The sequence below is a fragment of the Pogonomyrmex barbatus genome, unplaced genomic scaffold, assembly GCF_055798465.1.
Source record: "Pogonomyrmex barbatus isolate J1 unplaced genomic scaffold, ASM5579846v1 scaffold6, whole genome shotgun sequence".
NCBI classification, from domain to species: Eukaryota; Metazoa; Arthropoda; class Insecta; order Hymenoptera; family Formicidae; genus Pogonomyrmex; species Pogonomyrmex barbatus.
Window position 1 is genome coordinate 3,193,494 of NW_028297160.1, and position 13,782 is coordinate 3,207,275.

At 41.1% G+C, this 13,782-nt stretch overlaps 1 protein-coding gene across 5 annotated transcripts in view; it reads right to left on the bottom strand.

Annotated features, from left to right (window-relative positions):
* The window catches only part of LOC105429002 (serine/threonine-protein phosphatase 4 regulatory subunit 1), a 145,676-nt gene that overhangs the window by 79,492 nt on the left and 52,402 nt on the right, over window positions 1-13,782 (bottom strand). Inside the window, exon 1 of one of the 5 annotated variants that reach the window (XM_089082607.1) lies at window positions 12,590-12,768. The exons of 3 other annotated variants lie outside the window; for them this stretch is intronic. In XM_089082607.1, the coding sequence (XP_088938733.1) occupies window positions 12,590-12,753 (164 nt within the window). In that variant the 5' untranslated portion in view covers window positions 12,754-12,768. Of the gene's footprint in view, window positions 1-11,720; window positions 11,759-12,589; window positions 12,769-13,782 lie in introns of those variants that run through there. One more of the 5 variants, XM_089082608.1, reaches the window with a different exon arrangement.

Consider the following 13,782-nt stretch of genomic DNA (forward strand, 5'->3'; position numbering starts at 1 on the left):
ATGCAGAGCGAAGAGGAAGTAGACGAATATGATGCGAGAAAGAGAATCAAAAGGGAGAACGAGAAAAGGGGCTCTTGGCGAAAACTCAGGTGAGAAAGGGATGGGCGATGTACGAAAGCATCCGGTGGCGCCGTGCACGAAGGGCGAGATGAGAGCCCAATGGAAAGGGAGATTGCCCGCCCGATCGAAGGCGTGTAAAATGGTACGGGGGGAAAGGGCGGAGTGGGCCTTTCGAGGGCCGCGCGAGAGGTAAAGTCCCGAAGATGGGCTTTGCCCGCCGCGCGCGGTAGTGTCGGTGGTGATACAGGAGGGTAGGGTGGACGAAACGAAGGAGACGCGGCAGAGAGGTGGAGGTGCAGAGGAGGCGGGGGAGAAAGGGGGCGGGTGTCGTGGAATGCGGCCGTGGTCCCGGTATATACGCGCGCCGGTCCCGGCTTATGCCAGGGTATTTGTGTATTTATGTGGAACACCGGAGAACCCCGTATGAGGGAAAGAGAGGGAAAGAGAGAGAAAGAGAGAGAGAGAGAGAGAAAGAGAAGAGCAAGAGAGCGAGAAAGGAATCTTCTCCCATGAAAGGGAAGAACGAGGACAGAGGGAAGAGCCAATGGCCAGCCAAGGTGTGCTGCCCTTTCGTTACGAGGGAGCGAGTAGGTAGGTACACTCGAGAGAGCATCCGACTATGCAGCAAGAACACCAGGAAACAAACGACACCACCCCACCATCATCACCACCACACCGCCACACCGCCCATTGCGCACGTTTTCTCTCCTTCTAGTTCTTCCTTCTCTTTTTCTCGCGCTACGCCGGTCACGCTGGTCTCTCTTCTCTCTTTCACTCTCATGTTCTCGCTTCGCTCTGTTCCTCGAAATTCCATCGTGGAGTACCACGTCCCTGAGGTTGCTTCCTTTTGGAAGTCTTGGAGACACCGCGAGGTCAAAACACGCGCTGTCGGGTCTTCTGCGCGAGTAGTTGCCGGCTGTATCTTCGGGATCAATTGCCTGCTCGTGCTGATTCCCATGATCGGCTCGATCAATTGTCAAATTTAACAAGCCTTCACATGTCTATAGGTGTTTTTTTTTTTCAAATATTAAAAATATAATATATTAAACTTAATTTTTAAAAATGTAGTAAATAATTTTACTTTCTAAAAGAAAGCAGAAAAATCTAATTAAGTCTAGAAAAAGCTTCTTCAGATAAAACAAATTTATCTCAAGATTCGTAACTAGTATGGTATATCTTTGTTTATTGTTAGCGTACGAAGCAACACCTCTAACATCAAACAACCAATGCGTTCCAATTCGTAATTCGACAAATTTCCTCGAAAGCGATATTTTCATCGGAAACTATGCCTCCTACTCTCTTTACCCTTGCTAATTTCTCTCTCTCTCTCTCTCTCTCTCTCTCTCTCTCTCTCTCTCTGTTCCTCTCGTTACCCAGAATGACGAGCGTAACGCGAGCGACCGGTACGTGAGAGAATGCCGTCAATGCGACAGCGGTGATTTCGGAAGGGAGCGAATGAGCCGCGTAAGAGAGGGCGGGTGAGGAGGGAGCAAGGGCGAAGGGGGAGGGAAGGGGAGGAGATGGGGCGCGCGCGCGCGAGCAGGAAGGGAAATGTCTGGCGCGGGACCCCATCGCGGATACTGTACGCGTCGAGGAGTACGAATCCCGAATACCGCGCCGCGAACCAGTCCCGGAGAGACTAGCGCTGGTATTCGAACCACGTGGCTCCGTTCGCCTGCGTCCGCAGCGACTGCGACCCGACTCGGTCGCTCGATCTCGTGATCGCGTTGACAGGAGGCAGGGTCACAAGCCACCGCTGTTGTACCTTGACGATGGTGGAGCACGCACTTGCTTCGTGCGCGTAATACGCGATTCGGGTAGAGAGAGAGAGAGAGAGAGAGAGAGAGAGAGAGAAAGCCCGTTCCGCACGACCGCGTTCCTTCGCGAATCATACACACTGTCGCATGCCTCTCTAATGAGAACTATTATGCCTTAACGGCATAAATAGTTTCCTCGAGAGTTCGCAAGCGTTAATTCTGGTACCATACATGTGCCAATTAACGTTATAACGACTGTAATATATTGGTATGGACGGTAATACTTTTCTTTACGATCGATGATATGACAGACCGAGCTGTCCACTTTTTATTCTTTATAGAATTCGCGGTAAGTGCTAAATTGGAGTAAATATCTAATTTATGGCTGAAATATTTATAATTCAAATAAATATACATAAATTCTCTTTAATCTTACTATGAAATATTCAATATTTTATCATCACAGTGATTTACACATACGCGACACTAAATGATCATTTTTTATAAATCCAAGCTAATCAAAGCTAAATTTTTTTTATGTATGCGATACTTGAACGTCGAAGGAGGAAAATATTTCGACGGGACATTTCCTGCGCGCGACGTATTCGCCGAGTCCCGACCACGGTGTGAGATTCCGATATATCGTTGGTGGATGAAGGTTGCCGAAGGAGGAAGAAGGAAAAGAAGGGAAGAATTGTCTTCTCGCTCGCTCGCACGCTCGCATCTTTTCTCGTCAGTCGCATACGAAAAGACAGAGGTCGCACCGTCTCTATCTCCCGGAGAGACGGCACGCAGCGTCTCGGGCGGTCCATCGGCGACGGTGGCCGCCCCCTCCTCCCCCTCTACCCCACTCCGTGACACTTGAGCTTTTGGTAGAGGGACACACAGCGTGCGTATACACATGCACACACATACGTATGCACTCATGTACACACAAGTGTGTACGACGCGACGGCGCAAGAAACAAAGAGCGAGAGAGAGCGAGAGAGAGCGAGAGAGAGAGAGAGAGAGAGAGAGAGAGAGAGAGAGAGAGCACGTAAAGAGAGTATGAGAGAGAGAGACGTCACGCGCGCCGTGGGAACCGAGGAAAATGTTTCCCGCATACCACCCCCCTCATTCCCCCCCGCCCCTTCGCACCAACTCTCTCGGTTCACTCATTCTCTTTCTCTCTCTTCCTCTCTTTCTTTCTCTTTCACCTCCTTCGCCACCAATGACGCGCGCGCGGCAGATACACGCATACGATTTGAGCGCGTGGGTACGCGCACACACCGAGAGGAGAGAGATACGCGAGCGAGAACGAACGTAAAGACCACGTGACCGACCCGTAACTTTCACAGACGCGCGACTCGTTTCGTCTCGCTCCCTCTCTCCACCCCTGCTGCCGCACTCCGCCCTCCCGCGCAACCCGCCCCGGCTCTCCCGCTTCCTCTTATACTTATTCGAACGACGCAGTTGCTCCCGCGGTAGGTACGTGCAACTGCGTCGTAGACTTCTCCACCGAGAACGAGATCTGCGTACACGGTGCCGCTTCCTTATTCGACGCGCGCCGCGCCGAGGAGGATCGTTTCGGCCGCTCTTCTCTCCCGCGAACGCCTCTGCGCGCGATGCGCTCGCCTTCTCGCGCGGCGTGACATGTCGGAAGACGTCAATGAACGTAGAAAACCCCTTCTTGTTTTTGTTGTTCGCATGGCACCGATAACCGATAGTGACGGACAAATAGCTGGACAAATAGTACTCGCGCGAGACTCGAATCACGTTCGAGTCGCTTAAGTCGCTCCCTCCGAGGACGAACGATCCAATTTACACCCCCATCTCGAAGTTATGCGCAATCAAAATCGGAATATCTAAATCTTTACATCGTGCACGAATAAATTAATACAGATCGCGTCTATTCGATTCCTGAGCGATGCGTCTTTGCGCATATAAAAAATAAAATCAGAAATATCGTATTAAATACAAGAGTTTTATTGCAAAACTCACCGTATATGAAGATATAGTCGTAGGTAACTCATGCATAAGACTTACCTAAAACAAAAACGATAAAAACATAATAAATATCACAAATAATTAAAGATAAATGCAATATTAGATGTAATAGTTAACTTATTATACAAAATCGATCTATGTCATGTTTAATCCATATATAAATAACACTATCTTTTAATCTTTTAATATGTAATTTTAAAAAATATTGTTTCTTCTATACGCGCGTTTTATTACTATTTACGTTAATCATCTTAATTAAATACGTACAATTATTCAATATATCCATAAAACAAAAATAAAAAATTCACAATTAGAATAAATTTTCTAGATTAAAATTTTGTCAAATATTCTTTTTTTTTTTTGAAAGAGAGAACAAGAATTTGTAGGATCTCTTCTGTCTTCTCGAGGAAAGGAAATAAGACGAGGGGTGGCGACGTCCGAACGAAGGGAGAGGCGGGACGAGAAGACGAGGGAAAGAGAGAGGAGAAGAAAAGCGGAGACGCGAGATCCAAGAAGCAGCAAAGGAGAAAGAGAATAAACGCGGTGAGTTGGGGAGGGAGACGGAGAAGACTGCGGTCCGGATGAAAGGGGACCAAGGGAGGTCGCCGCCCTTCCAGGAACCCTTACAAACTTGGACCCGATCTTCGGGCCTTTCTCTCTCTCTCTCTCTCTCTCTCTCTCTCTCTCTCTCTCTCTCTCTATCCCCCCCTTCTCCCCCTGTTCCTACACACATACACACACTCGCTCGCTCGCATGCTCGCGAGACAATCCGCTAGAGTGATTCTTGTGCGAGCACGAACGAGCGCGCACGCAAACACGGCTGCATGCGAGCGAGCACACAGGTACTACGCGTATTCTCTACTACCGCATGCAACGTCGCTTTTTCATAGATCCCGAGATTTTTCCGCCGATTAGCCAAGCTTTCGTGGTCCGCCGCGTGGGAAGCTACAGCGATCAACATTCGCACACGCGCGTACGTTTAAGCCGCCGATGTTAAACGTCACATTTTATGAAGAGTTACTCCAATAATGAGCAATAAAGATATATCTTTTATATTTATAAGCGACTTTTCTCCTTTACTCATTAAACTTCTATCCAGTCTCCTTCTTCTGGGTCATCGCGTTTACAGCGGAGCTGTTTTAGTTCGTTAAGCTCGGCGAAAAAGAAATTTATCGACAAAACCGAAGGGAAATCCCAGAATATTTATCTCGCATCTCTACAAATAACCATGTTGACTTGAATCTAGCTCTTTTCTTTTTTTTTTTTGGCACTCGAGAATAGACAATTAAGTAAGTATGCATCAATGATAATTAAAAATAATTATGTCAAGTTTTCGCGAATCTAATAATTACGCAATCCAAGAATCTATCAGATCTATGCTCAATATCTACCAGAAGTCTCTACCGCAGAAAAAAAATATTTTTATCCCTATAAATAAAAAATAACGTTCCGTTTGTATAGTGTTTAAGAATAGAATTATACGTATACTGTAATAGCACATTTCGTTGATCGGGGGAGGTTAATCGTCCGACGCGAGTACGTAGGAGGACGTTTTCTTCATGAAATGGATTTCTCGAGTCCCACCCGCGCATGTTGCGCGGCCCAAGTTAAGAACGAGGAAAACACCTAGCACTCGACAACGACGGACAACGACGACAGCACTGCGTGCACCCCCAGGGGCGGACGAGAGAGCAGCGAGTAAAGTAATCACCGGCAAAATTGGTTGACGAGATAGTCAGATTGGCCGCTGGCCACTTGGCTGCTCGATTGTCCAGACACGCCTCCGGCGAAATGAAATTTGATTTTGTCGGGCAATTTCGCGCCCAAATCAACCACCTCACCTCCCGCCCCTGCCTGCTGCCTCCCCCTTTTGCCCCCCTCCTGCGCCCTCGAAAAGCGGTCGTCGGGCCCATGTTGTACCGGAACCGAGGGGGTCAGGAACGCGACGCAGACAGGCAGAGAGAACGATGGAGAGAGTCGTATCTCGTAACCTCATTAAGAGCCGCACTCTCGCGGTATTGGCCTCATTGAGCGCTCGGGAGCATCTTTCTAAGCGTCGAGTGCACCCTTAAGAGTTCAAAGGGTGGATAGTGAGGGTTACATTCCCTTCGCCCATCATGAAAGAAAATGGGGAAGGTGATGAACGAACGCCGCTTACGGACTACCGATTCGCATCCGGAAATCATCGCTCTCAGCCGACAGGACGAGTGTCGACACATTTTGAATTTTTATTTGAGAGACATAATATTTCGATAGTCCCAAAAAAGTAAAAATATTAAAAAAAAAAAAACAGAAAATTGAAAATATGCGTTTGTATAACCTAAATCTTATGCCAAATTAACAATTATTTTCTAAAGAGAAAGAAAAAGGACGAATAAAATCTTCTTGTCTATTTCTCAACGGATAATTTCCAATCAGTAATCCGACACGATTAGATATTTTCAATTCGCGATTAAAATAACAAAAAATAAAATAAGACAAAAGAACATTGCAAAAGTATGCATATAAATTTTTATATGTAAAATTTTAGACAAAGCAATTTCCGCAATTCGGCACGGATGGGTAGATAATGTTCTGGATTAGCTTCGCTTTCAACAAATGATATCGTGAGACATTCTGCCAAGTCGCATACACCAAGAGCCGAATGGCGTATGAGGAACAAAGGGGGTTTTCCATCCCCGTGCTTTCCCACCTCTATTCGCGAGTGTGCGTTTTGGCGGACGCGCGTTTCCCGATTAGACGCCGGAGACTGCTGAGAATTCGATTACGCAAGGAGGCGCGAGTGCGCTTTAAGGGGGCGACAGCCCAGGCATTGTGCCGTGCGTTTGGATAATTCAATTTCTTTAAAGTAATTACTTGTTGCTTCCACTGTGAAAGTTTGTTTCCATTTCAAAGAGCGAGTGACGCGCCGATAACTTCGCCTTCTGGTTTGCCTTCTGGTTTGCTGTACGTAGGAACCTCTCTTTCTCTCTTTCAATAGAAATCAGTCATCCAAATTTCGAATAATACTAAATTATTTTGTTATCATTTATTTATGTGCTATGTGTAGCGCTTTTACTCTCTAATAGCAAAATATAATAATCGCTTAAGAGTCCTTATGAAGTCTATATTTTAAATTGCAAAATTATTTCTAATAAAATTTTATTAATTTTTTAGAATAGTATTACAAGAATTACAATTTTATACATTTTTAAATCTAAAGGAATTTTTTATACTAATTATATTTAATATTTTCCGATGTACATCGTAAATTTCTGAAATAATTGATGACATTTTTTTTTTCTTAAACACAATATTTTTATTTTATTATTTATTGGCAAATAATTAAATTAATTTAAAAAAAATTAAAGTCTAAATTAATTAATTTAAAAAAAATTAGAAATATTTTATTTTGTAAACTAATTGTGTACTTATTTTATCGTTCTTTATGTTTAAGTTTTAATGATGTGTGAGAGAAAGGAGCGTATGCCATACAGCATAGAACGCCGCACAGCCGCCATTAATACGCTGCGCTATTGTAAGGCGCGCCAAATTTGAAAGCGGCACGACAGAAAGAAAAGCATGATAAAAGCGTCCAAAGGTCTTCGTGTCCATTAAACTTAATATTTCGTATGCATACACTTGCAGAGATGGTTTATAACTTTGTGATTATTACTGACGTCGTTTAATCGCCAATTGTATTCTGACAATCTAAATTCTACCGTTACGGTTCTCGCGTAAAATCACGATACCGCTATAAAACGTACGCGGTATTGTATGCAAATTGAATTTAAGGGGGAAAAGACAAAGTTAATAAAATCAGAATTTTATAAAATCAATACTTAACATTCCCTTGGCATTCATAATATTTTAAAACAAAATCTTTTTCTTTTTAAATGCAAAATTCTCAGATTTTCAAATATTTTTTCCTATGTCTTATATGTTTTTTAGTGCAAGGAATAATCAAAATGATACTCTTTTATTGTCCATTAATAAGAATTTGCGTAATACAATTTTTCGCGAGAAGTTTTATTAAACTTATGTTACGATAGTTGATGATATCTTTAGTAGCAAAAACATGGGAGAATCGGTGAACGATGGCGACCGACTGACGGTGGAAAGCAGAAAGCGAGCAGGAAATGAGCTCTCGTGATCTCAGTTGCCTATTTTTGGCCACACTTCGTAGAACCATATAGTTTCTCAGCTTTAGAATTTATGATACCGTCATTCTTCGTTCTATCATTCCTCGATAACACCGGATGACCGATAACGTTATAAATGTGAATTTTTACAGAAGATCAAAATGTACTCCGCTTAAAATTAAAGGTTACTGTACAAAATTACATTTACTTTTGTCTGAATTAAATTAAAACTATACGCTATTATTTGCATCAAAAACCGCCATTTTGACTAACCAATTTTCTCTTTTGATGCGCGACGAGTCGGAGAGTGCGCGTTAACACAGAATTCCATAGCAACGAGGAAAAATGTTCATCAAGTCAAATGATTACTGTGTAATTAGAGGGAGAGTAGGAAGAAAGGAGAGGGCGAGCCGAGTCGCCGAACCCTTGTTTCTGAATTGCGGCGCCATAGCGACCCCTAAATCACGGCCGGCCAGTACGTGGACGGAGCTATCGGTACTCTATCTTTCGTATACAAAGTATAGACGCAGGTGGGCCGCGTGCATACACATTTTGCGTACACGTACATAGTACGTACGCAACCGGTTGCGTGCCTGGCACGAAGCGCGGGCCACGCGTGCCCTACGCGGGAGTCACGCACCAAAACAAACCCTTTCCCCTCCCACCCGCCCTACACGCGATCGTCAAAGTTTCTTCATTGTTCTGACGAATACTTGAAATATTAATAATACACATCGGATGGCAAACTTTTGGTAATCCTAGCGATATTCATTAACCATCGCAATTTGGGAAAAAAAAATGTCAAGAAAATGTCAAGGAAAATGTCTATAAACAAAAGATTATTGCGGAATTCCAAAAACTCTTTTCTTTTTCCGAGAATTATTTTCTTTAAATCAAGGAATGTTTTTTTAATATTAATAGTAAAACGAATAGAAATATTATAAATAAATAATTTTAACTATCTGCGTAATAAATGGTTTAAACAAAATTCACTATTTATCATTATAAAGAATATATGTGTAAAAATTTAAATTACTTATTACATTTAAAATACGTTAAATAAATTCAGAACTAGTTCAAATCAATTTTTCATTTAGCTTTACCTAATAAATAATAACATCTGTATAGAAAGTAAAGTAAAATAATTCTGAATTTTCTTCTTGATATTATAGATATATATAAATATCATTATGCACCTGTTACTTGAATTTAGTATAGAAAAGACATTGTGCCTAAAAATAAGATTATGAAAATGATATCGCTTTCGATACTTGTCTTCTCGTATAATACAATACGTTCAAAAATTATAATTCGGATCGCTAAACTCAACTATTTTGCATTCTTGATTTTTCATATATATATATATATATATATATATGTGTGTGTATATACATATTAATCTTAAAATATATAAATGCTTTACACGGAGAGGAAGAATTCCGAGAGCGGAAACGAAACCCACCTGAGTCTCAAACCCTTTCTCAAGGCTCGCGCTCCGTTTGCGGGCAACCACCCTGCGCCTACACGCATGTGGAAAACAATAGCACTATGTCCACGATCAGAATGTACAATACGAATCAGCTGCGCCGGGATAATTATGGTAGTAACGAGAACCAAAAGCGATCTCCGTTTATCCGACCACGCGCCACGCTTCGTCGATCGTTGGCTCGGGCGATGCCAACGCAATTAAACGATCGGCATCGAGATTCTCGTTAGTAATAGCAACTGAATAATTCTTCGAACGCGTTGCGCTCGTTATTCTCAATTGATATTTTCTATAAGTGTCGGTCCACAATAAGTGATTTAAGCTTTAAGAAGTAAGAAATTGACCAATTATAATCGAATACGAAAAGAATAATCGACTATGGTTGGTCAATTTCTTACGGTTTAAAGATTAAATACTTATTGTGGACCGATACTAATACGCATATATCGCGAAATCATAGACGTAACAGATGTAAAAGATAGAATTTAATATGTCCAGACAAATCTTGCACACATAAATGTCTTACATCCTGCATTTAATATAATAAACGTGACAATATATCGTGTTGTATAAGATATGTCGCACTTTTTGCCCTGAACTGCCCTTTAATGGCAGACAGAAAAAGGAAAATGGCGACTATCTCGATTTGATGTTTTCGCTAGAATTAATCGAGAATCTATAGAAAATAAAACGTTAACAACATAAATAAATAAATATTTTAAATAATTTTTAATATGCCATTATCTCAAATAGATGACTAATTTAAAAATATATCATTAAGAAAATATTTGATACTGAAAACTTGCGAGAAATAATATTTTCTTATCAAGCTATCTTCAATACATTAGAGTTTCGAAGATTTTTCGGTGATGATGCATTATTTTGAAATACTCCGCGTTACATTCTGCTAATATCTAGTGATGTAGACACGATAACGGAACGCATAGCCCGTTAGCCCGATTGGCATCAAATCGCAATAGAGTCGTTAGAGGCCCGATAGAGCGGCCCGTTCGACGGCATATTACAATTTCAGTCCCTCCGCCGGGTGCTAATTTGCTTTAGCCGCATCGACTTTTCCGCGAAAGCATCCATCAAGTTCCATTACAGCTTCCGACGTCCACCGCTCTCGGACACACCCCTTTCGCATTCGCCCTTAAGCACATAATATCGTTACCCTTCCCCGCGCGCCCGACAACGGGTTACTACGGAGTTACCCAAGAAGGAAGCGACCAGTTCCGGTCGAACGATGTCTGGAGAAATTCACCGTTATTGCAAAATCTTGATTTCATTTAAATGTATAGATATCAGAAAACAACAATCAAACCGTATGTTTCGAAGGATGATTAACATTAAAAAAAAACTAACTAAAAATGATCGGAGTAAATGTTGAAATTATCTTTAATTTGATTGCACTCGTAGATGAATATGTTAATGTAAAAATGTTATTAATAAAAAAAGATGCATTTACCCTTTCTTCGTCTTTTTATTTCTCAGATTTGGTCAATCAAGTTTGCATTTTCATATTTAGCATTAAATGCAAAATATTTCAAATTGTATTATAGTTTTATAATAAATATAGATTGATTCGGTATATAAAAAAAATGATAGGTATTTTTAACATTAACATTAAAGCGAAAAGTGAAAGTTTTTAATGTTATTTGAAATTTTAAGATCAATTAGATTTTACGCAAGTTTTGGTAACAAAATAAACTCCTTAATGTTCGTGAGAGAAGTATTAAAAAAATATAATCTAGAAATGCTAGCTCAGTTAAGTGCTTAGAAGTTTTGAGGCTTCAAGAAGCGTCTGGAATTTTGAAATAAAAATCGATAGAACTTCATGCGCTAACGGTCGCATACCAGTTTTCTTTAAACCCTCCGACCGGTCGATGTACGTTGTAAAAACACACACGTACCTGTTTACAACACGTACATAGTCAAAAAAAAACTCACAACGTTCGCCATGAGTTCCATCTGTGATTTTTTTTTTGGCGAGGAAATAGCTACATAGAAAAAGAAAAACGTTAAGAATGTTTCTATCCCTTGTTAAATTAATCTCGCCAAACTTTGAAAAATATAATCATTTTTATCTTAAATTTTTTTTTTCAAAATTGTATCAATTTTTATTCCGTGTGCCTTTCTAACGGACGAAATGTTGACATTGTCGAATCACATCTATTAAACATTTTTTCCAGTTTGAGTTTCAATTATTGAAATTAAATATGCAGCAGATCTGCAACGAGATCGAACGGCTTGAAAATTGCGAAGAATGATGCTTTTTTAAGAGATCGCCGACGCCTCAAGATCACTCACGTGTTCTTCAACCGCGTCGCCATCTTGCCCATCCGCCATGCCGCCATGCCAAGTCTGAATCCCCACCGCCAACATCCGTCTCTCTCTCATTTCTGACGACGAAGGAAGCTTCCGGATTCGCAACTCGAGATAACGCGAGCGAATGAAAAAATCGCGAAACATTTTCGCAACTCGCGAAGCGAGCGACGCTCGCGCCGCCGACGTGAAGCATCGACGTCGCCGTCGCGCGCAATTCTTCCGCGAAGATCCCGCGGCATCGCCTTCGTGGAGCAATGAATCTCGGCGTCACGTCGAGAGAGTGATTCGTTCTCGCGTCGCGTCGCAACTCGATGAGTCACGGTCCGCTTTCGTGCCGCGTTATCGAAGTCCACGCAGATTTTCGAGGCTCTGTGCGGCAGCGGCAGCGGCCTCGATTCGATCTCTCGCCAAGACGCCGCAGCGTCTTGTACGAAAAAAAAATTTAGAAATGTAAGATTTTTTTCAGTCATCGTGGTTTTTTTCCAAAAATTCTATTTTAAAAATTAACCTAAGAATTAGAAAAATTATGAAACAGTCTGTGTGAGCAAAGTATAATCTTGAAAAAGTGTGACGGACGTGTGATAGACGGATATGCGAATTAAACGTTCGGTCTCACAGATTCCGAGTGTATAATGGGTGTCTCTCGTATCCTGACCTTCTCCGCTTTACAAACGTTGCGAAGTATTTCGCGGATTTCGGAATGAGTGGCGGGGACGATAGAGAGAAATAGACGACGATAGAGAGAGAGAGAGAGAGAGAGAGAGAGAGAGAGAGAAAGAGAGAGACGGAGATCGATGGTGCCCGTCCCGTTCTCCAAGGAGAACTCCGTTATTTCGCAAACGCGACCTTACCTTCCAGGAATCGCGTCCTTGGATGACGGAGGTCGTCGGCTCGGAGAGGAACTCTCGCCTGTTCGCCGTCGTCGTTTCACTTTGGCGAACCTCGACGATCGATACGGACTGTCGAATTTTGCGTCTGGAGTCCTGCGGTGTCGAACGACGCGCGGCGGAACCATTGATTTTTCACGTTAGCGAATACCGAAAGGCGAGAGAACCGCTTTTCTAATTTAAATCTATTTTTTTCTACATTTCTTCAGATTTCCTAATCCTGCTCGGCTCGAATTACATTCACCATTTCGTCCCAACCGACTCGTAACCGTTTCGCTATATCGCTTAATTATCAGGATATCGTCTTTCTTTAGCATAGCGACTTGACGATTTGACACGTTCGTAATAAATCTTTGTATGATTAAAGTATTAATTCTAAACTATAATGCGAACTCAATCTTTTTATTTCTTAACAACGGATACTTCGATAGAAGAACCTACTTAATATATATTTTTTACTTGTAACTGCTGCAAATATCATGATTTTATCGCATATATACTTGCTTGAAAATGCAAAAAATTGACCGAAAGATTTAAGATTTATTAAAAAATTTTTTTTAAAAATAACGTTTTCATCCTTCTTACTACGCTTGGTTCTTATTTATCTTATTTTTTTGTTGTTAAAATTATTAATTTTTATAAGATATTAATTTAATAGTTTTTTTGAAAACTGTTATGAAATTTCCATTTACTCTGGGAAAAGTTAAATCAGAATTATATCTCTTGGTTATAATAACAAGTTTATAACCAAAAATTTATAAGAAAGTATGTTGAGATCTTTGATAACAAGCGATCGATTCTATGAAACGTTTCTTCCAAATCTTCGGTTGGTAGAAATTTGGAGTATAAAAGTAAAACTAATAATTTTCAAGTTTTAAGCGATAAAAATATTTTACTGATATTTTACGCATATTACGTATTACAAAGAAATATCAAGAGATAACAAAATTCTAATGTCTATTTTAAATAAACTTTGCTTTGACAGAATGTAAGAAATAAGTTCAATTATAATTATCTTCTAACTCTCGAGCTTTCTGTAGAATAATTTAAAACGAAATGTTTTGAAACAATTTCTCATTTCGAACTATAGAAACTTTCTTTATGAATTTACGTATTGTGCACATCAAAATGAGGCAGGAATGTATTTACTCTTCAAA